The 14,744-nt window shown below is 39.3% G+C and overlaps 1 protein-coding gene across 1 annotated transcript; it reads right to left on the bottom strand.

Moving 5' to 3' along the window:
* Positions 1-8,277: 8,277 nt before the first annotated feature.
* On the bottom strand, positions 8,278-13,940 carry LOC128359432 (cytochrome b-c1 complex subunit Rieske, mitochondrial). The gene is made up of 2 exons (XM_053319929.1): positions 13,680-13,940; positions 8,278-9,448 (listed from the first exon to the last, which is right to left on the bottom strand). Exons 1-2 carry the CDS (start codon positions 13,888-13,890, stop codon positions 8,838-8,840), a joined length of 822 nt encoding a protein of 273 aa, XP_053175904.1. The 5' UTR covers positions 13,891-13,940; the 3' UTR covers positions 8,278-8,837.
* Positions 13,941-14,744: the final 804 nt, after the last annotated feature.

Below are 14,744 nucleotides of genomic sequence, written 5' to 3'. Positions count from 1 at the left end.
TATAGTTGGGGACAGAGTTATTTACCTTTAATTCCATATAAGCAGCACCACTCACTGTAATAATGTAATTATTGTGACTTGCCTATATGAGATTATGTCATATAGTCATAGTATATTGTATGCAAAAGACATATTTCAGCTTGAGAGTGAAGCCAAAGGAACGCAACCATGTCCGAAACAGAAAGAGTTCATCTTCTGGTGAGCTTGACTACGCTCATTTAAAGAAAGTGTTGTACAAATAAAAGAGTTAAAAATAAGAATTATGTTTGTGGTGTATGTGCTCAAACAACTATCTTGCACTTCCCAGAAAACTTATAAAAAATATGAGAAACAATATGATTTATTTCAGATTAAAACGTCCACATAAAAACATTTACCTGGTGATCCCCGTCCACAAAACACTGCCTTAATGTGCATGTGAGAATGCTTAATAAGTGAACCCTCATTTCCTTCATTTACAGCCTAATTTATGAGTGTTTTGAGCAGACATCACAATCTGTGCTCACAGTGATACTTCAAAGCTTTGTTAATGACTCTCAGGAGCAATAAATAAGTGGAGAAAGAGAAACACAGAAAGACAAAAGTCCTGTAATGTTTTTATGAGTGTGTGTGTGTGTGTGTGTGTGTGTGTGTGTGTGTGTGTGTGATTTGTGCACTGAACTAGCAACCTGTAGATACAGTACAGTATAGAGGAATTGGGTGTAAAAGCAAATGATGAAGGACAGTGATTATGTATTCAGAGCCACTGTGCTTCCATCATGTGTGCTCATTTCCAGCCTTTGCTCTGAAAGGGGGAGGATCTGTGCATTGTGCTGATCCATGACTGGCAGCATTAATAAGACTACTTAAGCTTCACACATCAGCGGTTGCTTGTGTCAAGCATAAAAAGGGGTCCCACTGCAAAGAGGCACATGACTGGAGAGGGAGAGAAAAGAGAAAAAGTTCTATTAGGCTTTATTGTGCTGTCTGTTCCCACCTCAAAGCCATCCAGGCTCCTCTTACTGAGCTCTCATTTTCATCTCAATTTCCAGCGCTGTGTGCTGTTGTGCACGCAGTGGGGAGGCAAGAGGACTCTCTCTATCGAAACTCCAGCTGTCGCCTTGAAAAAGACGGCTTCAATTTTCTATTTCAATTTGATGTTTCTAATCTGAGCTCTTTCACGATGCAGAGATGTACTGCTCAATGAGCTTTATCCTCACAGAGGAAAGACGGAATTGTGCTCAGTGTAATGTATGAACTCACAACCAGTGACATGGACGTTTTGCAGCTGCAGGATTCACAAACACGTCATTTGAGTGCGCTAATGTTTACAGACAATGCTAATCAGTGGTCACTTTACACCGCAGGATGCTTGATGATCCCAGAAAATGTTGCTAAATATAACCTTGTCTTTGGATATGAATTGTTCACCTGAACTCCAGTGGAAAGGGAGGTAGTTTAAGTGTCACAACAGAACTAAATATAGAGTAAAAAGCTATGGTTAACGCTTTAAAAAAGGGACATCATGCTATTTAGGATTTCCTGTTATTTATGTACTGTTAAGGCCATAGACGGCTCTATTAAGAGGCTACCGGAACCTTAGATTCCACGAAATAAGCTTCCATCCCCTCAAGCATGATTGTTATGGTCCTAATGGAGTGCCATAGCCTTGGTTGCTAAGGTTGTTGCTAAGGTTTTTCTTACCACTTTGAGTTATGAAAAAGACTAGAAAAACGGTATGTAAGTACATTCCATTTACCATTTACCATGTGTTGTTTGTGTAGTCCAATTTACTGTTTAGGATCAAGCGCAATGTACGATTACAGATGTATTTATGGAGATGACAAAAGAAGGACAAAGAAGAACAAGGATAAAGTAATGGTGGAGACCTTGAGGAGGAAGGGAGAGGGTTAGGGTTAGGGTTAACAGTTTAGATGATGAGGGGGCTGAGAATGGGGATGCACACCAATCAGCTGTAACATTAAAACCACCAGGCTAATATTGTGTAGCTCTCCATTGGCCCACCAAAGCAGCTCTGACCAGTTGATGCACTGACTCCATAAGACCTCTGAAGGAGTCTTCTGGTATCTGGCACCAAGACCTTAATAGCAAATCCTTTAAGTCCTGTGACCTGTGATTTGGGGGCCTCAATTGATAAGACTTGTTATTTCAGCACATTCTTTAGATGCTCGGTCAGATTGCAGATTCATACCATGTTCCTCAAACCTTTCCTGAACATTTTTTTTACAGTATGGCAGAGCTCATTATCCTGCTTAAAAAGGCCACTGCCATCAGGGAATACTGTTGCCATGGAGATGTGGACTTGATCTCCAACAATGTGTAAGTGGATGGTGGTACATGTCCAAGTAACATCCAAATGAATGCCAGGATTCAAGGTTTCCCAACAGAGCATCACATTGTTTCTGCTGGCTTGTCTTCTTCCCATCTTGTAGAGTTCCAGTAGTTCATCCACTGATGCAGAAGCTGGGCAGATTTGACACTTACGTTTAGTTGGGGGTGACATGAATGTTAAATCCACTGAGACCACCTTATGGTTGGAGACACCTAGATTGTAGACTTGTAGGTAGTAAGTGACGACCAGGTCATATTATTACTTGTAGATGGAATTTTCTGTAGCTGTCACTGCAGCCTGAAGACACTTGTTGGAATTTGGTTGAAATTTGCCATGAAAAAACCCATCAACGCACAAGTCAATCTGTTGATGCTTTGGTGATTTTATCAACAAGATCAAACACAGTACTTGCTACAGACGTGCTAAAACAACCGATTAATGCTTAAAATATAAATATTGCATTTCAATTAAACCAAAATTGGCACAGGAAATAACGTTTTGTGTGGTTAAAGCAGGAAAGTCGGTAAAATCAGTCTGCATTTATCCATGGCTGCTTTATACAGTAGCAATGACATGATTGGCTGAATATGTATTAATCACCAAACTCACTGATCTATATTCACCTGCACTCATCCCTTCTGCATGTTTTACATGAACCACAATAGCAGGTGCACATGGAGACCTGCACCTGTCACCTCCTGCTTGTTGCTGTACTTGTGCAGTTAAAACAGGGCCCCTATATTATACCTCTCCTCTAGGGGCCACTTTTCATAGTGCAGGTCATACTGTATGTGCAGATAGAATCCTAATGTAAAAAGCATTTCCTCTGTTCTGCTGCTTGTGTCTGATGTGTGTGTGTGTGTGTGTGTGTGTGTGTGTGTGTGTGTGTGTGTGTGTGTGTGTGTGTGTGTGTGCTGCATACTGCCTGCTGCCTGTGAGTGAGGAAGAACACTTTGCACATTAATAAAAGACACAAGCCCATAACCAGCCTGTGGCATAAGCAAACTCAACGGCTGCTCAGGGGCCCTGCAGCCACCAGGGGGGTCTCCAATGAGCACAATGTAAAATCTGAATTCTCTGAAGGTTCCTCTGCTCAGTTTTTGACTTAATGTAAGTGTGTGTATTACATTTTTTTCTCATATTTAATTTGCCCTGTCCATAAAAAAAGAAACCCAATAGATTTGTTTTAATCAGATGTTCATATAAAAATCATAAGATGCTTACTTTGTTATCCTATAACTGTCCTTTTTCTGTTTCTATAAGTACTAATACAACTACTACTACTTCTTCTACTACTATTAGTAATAAGTCACTGTGTTTACTTTTACATTCTAAAGTAACTCCAATTAATTGCCAACATAACCCATACATAAAAGTATTATTTTTATACAGACTGCAGCTATTAGTACATTATATGATGAATAATGTGTTTAGGTTTAAAACCCAGCCAACATGTCCATGTGGCATACATTTGGCCTGCAAATATAGGTCCCAAGTGGGTTTTTCCGCAGTTTCCACAGGCCTCACCTGTGTTTGCCCATATGGGTTTCAAGTGGGTTCTGACTGCGTTTCAGGTGAGACCCATATGTGGTCTAAGTCGGATCAGAATGGACCTGAAATGGGGCCCATGTGGGCTTCACATGTGGGGCCCATATTACTGAAACCATGTGGGACCCGGAAATTTGCCCACTCAGTACCCACGTAGCCCACATTTATCGCAGTGCATGTGGGAGCCCACATGCACTGGGAAGGAGTGGCTCATTTGTGTAAATTCTTATTGTTCCTATAATAACCTAATAATATAATAATAACCTAACATAACTAAATTTTCATATTTCTTTTTCCATAAAACTTCCAAATTATGGACTCATAATATAAAGCCTTGTTTTGCACAGATGATGAATGACCATTCAATGCACAGGCACGTTCCAGTCTACATGAGTGCACTTACCTTAAGCAACATGTGTAAGAGAGCAGGTGTTAATGGTGTGGTTGAGGTTGAAGGGTTCTACTTTAGTCCCTAAAAGGTGTTCCAGCGTTACACACACACACACCAGTTATTACAGGGTGTCTGCTGTTGAGTGTGCAGCAGATAGTGGAGGCCTGGGTGCTGTCTCTCCCCACCAGCATGAAGGAGCCGCTGACCCTGCACAGCTTCAAGTCGAGACTACAGCTGGCCTGGAAGCAGCAGATGATACGCTGCACCTCTGGGATTTACTCCTGGAGCCCATCGCTTATATCTCCTGTTTAGATCTCCACTGTCATGCAGTATAACATCAATATTAAATACAAGTATGCTTTTATTTTTCATATTCTTTGTTATGAGAGGAGGGGGGAAAACCTGATTTGTGTTACTGGTGCAGAGCAAAGTTATCACATTGTGATTCCCGTGGCAACTGCTGATTGATTTCTGTGAAGAGGAGGAGAATGAAAAATGAATGCTAGTCAACCTGTGACTCACCCACTTATCTCCCACATGGGTCTGAATTGTGTGTGAGGAATATTGGAGAAAAAAAAATCCTTGTTAACCTTTTTAGTGGATTTGGAATAATATTGAGAACATGTCCAGATCAGTTTAAAGAAAAGCAGAAAACTGTTAACCTGAGAGAAACTCTGAGCTTTCAGTTCCAGAAAGAGAAATAACTTAAACTTGGGGTCATATACTGCAGTAACTGAGTCTGTGAACCTCTGGTGGGATTAATACATAGCCTGGTCTAGGTTGGAGCCTATAGGGGTCCATTTTTAATTATTGAAATGTACTTATTTATGGAGGCCCTGAGGATCCAAACCCAATAACATTTCAGAAAACACAATGACACTTCACAAAATGTAAAAGGCTGGGACAACCATTCTTGTTTGTGATTGGACAGAACCAGACTTGAACCAAAATCTGCTAGCCAGCCTGGGCAAAACCCATTCAGTGCCCCCCCCCCATCCCCCCTATATATGGATAGATAGATAGATATAAATAACAACCATAAATACCAAAATTACATACAATTATAAAAACTACAAATACCAAAAATGAAGTACGAGGAATAGAAACTATTCTAGTATACAAATATGAATGACATAAATAATCAAATGATCACAAATTATAACATATTCCTAATAAAAACACAGAAAAGTACAAATAAAAAATAAAAAATAAATAATCACAGAACAAACAAATACACAAATAGAACAACACACTTATAAATAGTGGTTTATCTTTAGTGTGACAGTCAGTCATCAGTAGGCTACCATACAAAATTTTCACAAGGCTAGAACTGCTCTAGAGACAGGGGGGGGGGAGGGGGGAGGTGCAAAGTTAGGATGAATATAGGAACATTACCTAATTTTTTTTATTAACAAAGTACTCCTTAAACTAATGCTTTTATTAATGATCCAAAACATCTGCACTGTCCAAACACCCCCCTCTATTTACATGAAATGGTTCAGTCCTGTCTCCTATTTTCACAGCTCAATGTCAGTAGATATTAAACAGTTAGTATTGGACTATAAAGCCTTGAAGGATGATTTTGATCACTTTGAAAGTGATGCAAAAAGCATGTGTCTACCTGTTGAAACACAGAGGTGCAGAAAAAGGGAACCTGCACTTAACAGTGAGTGATCAGACTCAGAGACCTCAGACATCACTCTGCAGAAATGTGGATTTTAGAACATTATTCCATTCATCTCCATACCAGAGCGGCTAATCTCCAGAAGATATATGCAGGTGATCTGGAGGAAGATTTTGTGAATGAAATTGGAAATTCAGAGTATGTATTAAAGAAAAGGAGGACACCTCAGCAAGGTCACTGCTGCAACTTATAAGAGGAAGGAAACTACAGTCAGTCTTTCCAAATGTTCAAATAGCACTCTGACTATTAATGACTTTGTAACCAATGCCAGCGGGTACGTCTTTTTCAGAACTGGGACTAGTTAAAAATAGACTTGGAGATCCACATCGGGGTCAAAACAGACTGAATCACCTGTCTCTGATGTCCACTGCTAGTGATAGTCTATGTAAAATGGGTTTCAGCAGTCTAATTAAGGCTGGAATATAAATATATATTCCTGTCCTATCATACGTTTATGATTGCACTGCTTTGTGATTATTGCTGTTATTATGTGCTGCTGCTGTGTTTATTGTATTTTTAATGGCTTTGTTTTATTTGATTATTGCACAGCAGTTGCATTTGTTACCTCAGTATAACAGTGTGTTCTCTCTGTGCTGCTGCTGCTGCTGATGTTCTACCTGTTAGTGTAAAGAGCTAAAAGCTGTTACCAGCTTGCAGATGCACTGTTAACACCTTCTATTTGTAGCATTGCTTTTCATAATAAAAGCTGTCTAAATGTGTGTGTGTATGTGTGTGTGTGTGTGTGTGTGTGTATGTATGTACGTACACCCTGGATATCTTTGCAAAGTATGAAAATTTCATGAAATTTTCAACCCTGATCAGAATAAAAAACAATGAATACATACTGTGATCTCATTTAAACCATTCATATATTGAACATTGTGTAAAAATATGACATTGTTGAAATTGCACTAAATGTTCTTAAGATATCTCAGGCTGTTTTGTAAATAGATGGTTTATTATAGTAAAGTTATAATATCTATATTATATATTTTTTGTACGTTATGTAATGGTTTTACTGGTCTGGCTCACTTCAGATCAAATTGGGATGCATGTGGCCTTTGAACTAAAATGAATTTGACACCCTCAGCTACTGTAGAAGATCAATTATCTCTATCACTCACAATGTGACTGGTCGCACTCCAATCATAATTTTCATGTCATATAGATGCTCATATGTTAATGTGTCTGATAGGGATTGTGGTGAACCTGTAGATTGCATATTAAATGTTATATGAAAGTCTCTTCAATAGGCTAAAAGATGCGGTACACATAGTCTTAACCTGTTTTAACAGCACAGCAGTGAATATGTTTAATGACATGTTATACATCTAAACATTTATTCTGTTTGAACCTCGTCGGCTTTTCAACTGAAAATTCATGACTTATATTACTGGGTCAGACTCTAGAACATGTCTTCTCTGTTTGTAATATTTTATTCAAGCTACATTTTTCTTCATTCAGTAGCTGCCCCCCCCCCCCCCACCCCGTGTTTCCCCCCGTTAAATTAAAGCTGAATATGTGTAAAATCACACATTGAGTAAATTCAACTGTTAAATGATGAATTATTGGATTACACTGAATAAAACTTTAATGATAAATTTTGAGTCTGCACACACTTTGCATTAATATCACAACGTCCACTAGATTAAAATAGAGATTGTGCTTTTTATTTACCTGTTGCCATGGTGAATCTTACTTTCAGAGCTTCTAACAGTCATGCTCCTGACTCTAATCAGCTGTTCTGGATTCATCTACTCAGATTTGATTAAACCTGCTTTCTGGAATAGACTCCACTAGTTTTACAACTTTTAGCCAATTAAACCACAATAATCATACATTATATTATAAATGGCCATTTCCCATAGTATGTAGTATGTAGCTGTTTGCCATTCCTTTATAAGTGATATATATCCATATATCATAACAGTATATAAATAAGAGAAAAGGCAGGTCCTGTTTAATAACACTCCTTTAATTACTGTTGTGAAATATTGAATTGTTCACTTTATTTTGACCTACATCTACACAACAAATGAATAGTGAGCCACCACTAGCAGTGAGATAGGCTTTAACATTTCACCAGCTGTCAGGTTCCATTACAGTCTCAATAAACACATCTGAATGGAATAATCCAGACGGCCTGGAAGCTGTACAAGACAGATTCTGTTCTAACTACATCCTCCATCTCATATCTCATACTTACTTTACACACTCTCACACAACTACAACCGTCTACTGATTTTCAAAGTCTATCAACAGGTAGTCAGATCAGCTGTGAATAGGTCAAAGGTCAAATAACACTGATTCCAGGCAGCAGGGTAAAATAGAATTCTTTATTAACTAGACCTGAACAGGACATTTGTTCTGGTAGTTAGATGGACTTATAACTTAATAAGAGAAGCAGGTGCTTTTATTTTGATGGTTCAGATCCTATTCAGGAAGTGAGGAAAAAAAGAGGGTGATGAAATCTTTGCTGCGACTTTACAATGCTTCACCGATTTACCGTTGACACATTCAAGGCTAAAGAGAAACAGAGCAGGTTGTTGAATTTGACAATATACATCACTGCAGTTTAATAAGAGGAAGACTACAAACTGGTAGACTTATCATCATGTGGACACTAATAGACTGATTGCATTTTCCTCTAAGAAGTTGATGAACAGTTTCCTCAGCTGGCAGATCACATTAGCAGCAAAACCAATCAAACTTAAAACAAAGCATCTTTATTACACCTGAACCTCCAGATTACATAATAACTGTAAGGCGTCACTGTACTGAGATCACATTCTTAATTTCAGGTGATCTCAGTGCAGCGGAGCTTTTTAGACGAAAGCGAGAGCCGTCGTACAATGAGAGCTCAAGTCTGTTGGTCGTTTTGCTTATCCGACCACCACGGTGTCTTCGTCTTGGAACTCGTAGTAGGGCACCTCCAGGTTGAGGGGGGCGGGGCCTTTCCTGATGCGGCCTGACGCGTCGTAGTGGGAGCCGTGGCAGGGGCAGTAGTAACCGCCGAACTCTCCGGCGTTGGCGATGGGCACGCAACCCAAGTGCGTGCACACCCCCAGGACGATGACCCAGGCGGGGTCTTTCACCCGGTCCTTGTCGTGCTCGGGGTCACGCAGCTCTGACAGGTTGACGGCGGCCTCGGTGGCGATCTCCTTCTCGGTGCGGTGGCGGACGAACAGCGGCTTGCCTCTCCACTTGAACGTCATGTTGTTGCCCTCGGGGATTTCGCTCAGCTTGATCTGGATCTTGGACATGGCCAGGACGTCGGCCGAGGCGCTCATGGAGGAGACGAACTGGGACACCACGGTTTTGGCGGAGTAGACGCCCATGACGGTGGCGGCGCCGGTGACCAGGTACGAGAAGGTTCTTCTGGATTCGCTGCTTTCTTGGGAGGACTTTTGGGAGTCTTGCACCTCTGGGCGCCTGTAGTCGGAGTAGTCTGGTATCCTGATGTCTGTGTGGGCGAATCGGACTCCTGCGCAGCCTGAACACACAAAAACAGGTTATCAGTTAGACTGCATGAATAAACTGAAGTGATGGGTCATAGCACGGCTGTAAAAAAAAACAGAGCCCATATTTCTTATTTTTAAACACTTCTCTCCTTCTCCAAAAATATTGTGTACAGATGATTCTAACTTCCTGTCTCATGTTACATGATCTAAAAGAAGTGCAGCTCTGAGTGGAGAAAACAGCTTGATCCCAGTGATGTTAAAACACACACACACACACACACACACAGACACACAGACACACACACACACACACACACACACACACACACACACACACACACACACACACACACACACACACACACACACACACACACACACACTTCAGTTCATTATCAAACTGTGGTGGGAAAAATGAATTAATGGAAAACACAGATATTCACTATATATTGATTTATGATTATACACCAAAAACAAACAAAAAAAAGTAGAAAATTACAAAATATTATATGGGGGAAAAAAGGCGGGAAAATAGTCTGTGGTAGTTTGTCTGCACCACTGATAAATATTATAATATTAGAGTTATATAGTAGCATCTACAGGTAAGACTGAAGATAAAAAGTGAGAGTTGGTACTTATTTGTTTGATATTATTCACTGCAGTGGATATTTCCTTCCATTCTTCCCTTAATGACCATATCATAGATTTGTTCAGAATGTGCATTTATCTTTATGAAGTAGTTTAAACTAGAAATGGACTGTTGTGTTGTTGGGTTATCCAGCTCCAGGTTTACAGCATTAATTAAACCTAAAATGACTCATCACAGCTGACTCACAAAGATGATCTCCATTCCTCTGAACACTACTGACTTCACTAATGTTAAAGTACTTCACTAGAAGGTCTTCATCAATGTGCTGCAGCGGTTTCTAATACACTCAAGCAGTCAACATCGACGCAATGCTTCTGATTTCCTCAACATACATAAACTGGAAATGAGTAATAATATTCTCTAATATTCTCACATAAAACTGGAAATAATCAGAAAGTTTGAGGATTCAGAAACATTTAAAAACATTCTAAATTAAGAAATATTTCAGATTGCTAATTTGATTCATCAGTCAAATTTACTCCTTTAAACAAAAGCTCAGATTTCCTTGTGTTGTATGTCTTATTTATTTATGTATTTTCCCCTTTTGGTTTGTCACTGTTACTAAGGGAGCTGAAGATAACAAGATCATATGATTATTTACTTTCTTTATTTTTTAACACTGCTTTTAGCACTAGGATGGTTTGTAAACCTTCAAAATGCTTTATAGACACTGGATCAGTTGTAACCATTAAGGACTATGAGGCAGACCAAACATGATCACACCATCAGAAGATCAATACTTTAAACTGAGTTCACTCAAAGATAGAAACTAAACTTCATCACAGAAACTGAATGGACTATTTAACATAAGGCTTTGTCAAGATAAGGCTCTGCTGTTGTGTCTCAAAGGACGAGCAGCAGTTTCTCAGGAGGTGAAACAAGTCCAAACACTTCGGGTGGACTAAGAGACACCGATGTCTCACAGTGGACGACTGGGAAATCTCCACATTGACTGGCGGGGGGGTTGCTTGAGGAGCATTCAGTGACATCACAAGAAGCTCTTTGGGCTACTGTCACATCATGCTGAGATAAACATGAGTCAGCAGGTTTTTACAAGGACCTGTGGAGTGTTCTTCTCTATGACAGTAATGTGAAGACATTTGGGTTGTGGAACTGTTGAGTTGAGGACATCAGTTAGGAAATGATGATCCGCTTTTTCGACATTATATGGACAGGTCTGTCACAATGAATACTTTTGTTGGGACGATATATTGTCTCAGAAATAATCGCGATAAATGATATTATTGTCATTTGAAGATCATTTTATACCACTGATATAATGATAATATAATAGCAGCAAAATTAGCCAATGTGACACGAATGGACAAACAGAAATGGACTGATGTGTATATGAACTATTTGACTCATAAAATCCCTTTTTTTTTGGAAGCATCACACTTCTTGCATTTCTAAAAACCCCAAACTCTCCTATAACTCTTCACTCCCACTATCACTATCTGGGTGTGTGTGGGCCATGTATGTAGGCTGAAACTATAGGGGTCCTGGCACCTTACAAAAAGTATGATATTTGAACCAATATTATCATGTTAACTGCAAATGTGGCATAAAACGGTCTTCAAATGACAATAATATTGTTTATCGTGATTCTATCTGAGACAATAACTGATATAAATAACTGATTAAATCCACAATAACTGATTAAATCAAGAAATTAACAGATAAATTGATAAAGTAGAATAATCATTCATTTCTGCCAGAGTAACTGCCTTGAACACAGCGTTTGTAAAATATTACACAGCAGAGATTTGTAAGAGGATAGAAAAAGGAACGATAAGTCAGGAATACAATAAATTAATGAAAGCAGTAATAAAAAGATGTATGATACATGTGCACTGGTATGCATGAGTACTGTATTAACAGAACAAACAAACAGAAAACTTTATCTTTTTCACACCGCCGTGCAGGAGCTGTCCCAGAAAACTATTTTTACTGTCTCAAAGTGAATTTAAACCATCCCCAAAATCAAGATGTTGTTTCTTTACTTTGTAGAACAAATCAGAGTTTGCCTGGCGACCCCGAACCACCGAATCCACCCCTGTTGATGTTGATGTATGAGTGTTTTCTGCTGCTTACAGGAATTGTTCATATTTCCATGGTGAACTGTGCCTTTGCAGTACAGTTTCATATTTATGTACCCTGCTATAGTCCTGTTCCTGCTCCTGATAACATGCAGTCTGGATAGATTATATCATGCTGAGTGCAGCAATCTCTCTTGTATAATTGTAGAAATAATAATTATTATTATTAGTGTCAGCTCTTCGGTTCTGCTGCATACACATTTCAGAGAATGTAATTAATATTTCCCTCATTAATGATGTATTATTTCACCACCCGCGACCCAGCCTCTATTAATCACAATCTAATGTTTATATGACCAGACCTGCCCCATTCACGCATCACTACTGTCCCAACACAAGCCATGTTTGTTATCATTCTGAAAATATCTTAGTATGTGCTTTAATTAATATACTCACACACAGTCAAGGGCAGTGCTGTGTTCTGTTTAACCAGCACAACATATTATAGATAAATGGAGTTTCCAGCCAGGTACAGTAACTACAGTAATGGCATAAGACATGCTCTTTTGTAGATGGAGCTGGGATCAGGTTGTCATTTCGAACCAATATTTAAAATCAGTGAGTGCTTTTTGTCCTGGAGGTGTCCCCGAGAAGACCTCTGTTTGTCCCTGACACATTTCCTACTGTTCCTTGGATGACCTGACGCCATTAGTCTTGAGCCCTGGGTATGACAGTTTAAAAGTGTAACAAACAATAATAGTATGTATGTTATACAGTTATAACAAATCAACTAATCGGGTAAACAATCAACAGAATAATCATTATTTACTAGAGACTTCTTTATTGGTCAAATAATATTACTTATATACAATTATATTATTCTGACTCCAGTTTAGTGTCTTCACACATACTACACACAACAACCTTCAGAAACATACACAATGAATAAATATACACATATTCTATGAAAGGTATACTTGATACAAATAGGGCAAATAAGTAAAGAGTGACTGGACTGCTAAGACAAATATTACATGCTAAAATCACGTTACTTTATATACAAATTAGTCATGTGTCCATCTTACTCTTAACTGTTCATAATACACCATTATACCAACGCTTCAAACGTTGCTATGCCTGACTGCTGTGATGATTACTTAACAAGGACACTGGATGTAGCCGGGCACCGGTAGCTAGCTAGTGAGCTAAGGTCGGGAAGACTGTCTCCGAGCACTGTGGCTTATTACGTTACCACTACTGTTTCGAAACATAATGTTACTCTAAGTTCCAGACATACACTGATTAAGAGTAACGTTATTCTGACTTAATGTTGACCTCCAGTGTAATTTAGACCGCTCTAAGCTACCTCGGCTAACAGGATATTGGCTAACGCTGTATAACACGGAAGGCGGCTGCTAAACACTGCTACGTAAGCAAACTCAACATTCCCGCTGGGTGCAATTTCTCTGAGACAAACACCACCACGTCAACACCGTGATAACAAACAATATAGTTGCTATTTCAAAGCACAGATTCACACAAAACACAGTTAACTTAAGTCACTGACAGACTTACCATTGATGCTAACGGTCACAGCAGGCCCCGTCTTTGGGCTTTGACCGCTTAGCGATTCCCGGCACAGGAATTGTTTTTTGGGGTCCAACAGAATCGTCTCCCCCTTTACAACCACTCCAGGTATCAGGGATTTCAGAGGGCCAGGTACAACAAAAGCTGTAGCCTGCATGTAGGGGGAGAAAGCCCCAGATCGGGCAGCCAGGGACATCATCTTTGCGGCTAACTGCTGCTAACGACCTTGTGTGCCTTCACTGAGCATGTAACGAGTTGACGTAAGAAGTGCGGTATTACGTAGGACGTAACTTTACGTGACAGCTTGCAAACCACTGGCACTGAGCATAGACTGTTGTATGCACTGGCTTACGTAAACAGTACAGGCGAGACTGACCGTGTTGACACCATACAGTCTATGGTTGACACCCATGTCTTTCTTTTTTTTTTGTACTTTACACTGTATCATTATATATGTATATGCACTAACGATTTATGGACTATTTTTGTGCCACATACACAAAACCCTCTGCATGTACTGTTGCATTAATTTGTCTAATACATAATAAAACAGGCCTCAGAACCTCTGTATCAAAAATACTACAGTATTTGACTTTTTTTGTTTTTCTGTTACGGTATTGTAGCTTATGCTATCTTTTTACACTGAAAGTGTGTAGAAGACCTACAATATTGCAATGCTTGTAGACAATGGTACCATTCACATTTATTAAGAACAGAAGTGTCCTTAATTTTATATGCAATCTAATTCAACCCAATTCTACTTTTTGATGATACATTTTCAGTTTTTGTTGACATTGTCAGAAAGTGATAATTGTACTTTATATTTATTTCTGAGGTCATAGTGATGGTGCTGTACTGAGATGAGATATGCTGACTGGTGTTCCTCTTTTTGTTTGTTTGTTAATGGAGTCAATAAAATATTAGGAGCACCATTCAATATAATACACCCAAATACACCACCATCACTCACACTGTATCAGGTGCAATTTAGGTTGAGACTGTGACAGGGAGTTATTTGTGGCTGTCACACTTTGATAACTCCCAACAGTAACA

This window comes from Scomber japonicus, chromosome 1, assembly GCF_027409825.1.
Source record: "Scomber japonicus isolate fScoJap1 chromosome 1, fScoJap1.pri, whole genome shotgun sequence".
In the NCBI taxonomy this organism is placed as follows: Eukaryota; Metazoa; Chordata; class Actinopteri; order Scombriformes; family Scombridae; genus Scomber; species Scomber japonicus.
The sequence above is the reverse complement of the archived record's forward strand: the minus strand, read 5'-3'. Positions and strand labels throughout refer to the sequence as shown.

Coding starts and splice junctions, on each gene's coding strand:
- LOC128359432 (XM_053319929.1), bottom strand. CDS start 13,890: ATGATGTCCCTGGCTGCCCGATCTGGGGCTTTCTCCCCCTACATGCAG. Junction 9,449..13,679: donor TGTGACCGTTAGCATCAATG/GTAAGTCTGTCA, acceptor TTGTGTGTTCAG/GCTGCGCAGGAGTCCGATTC.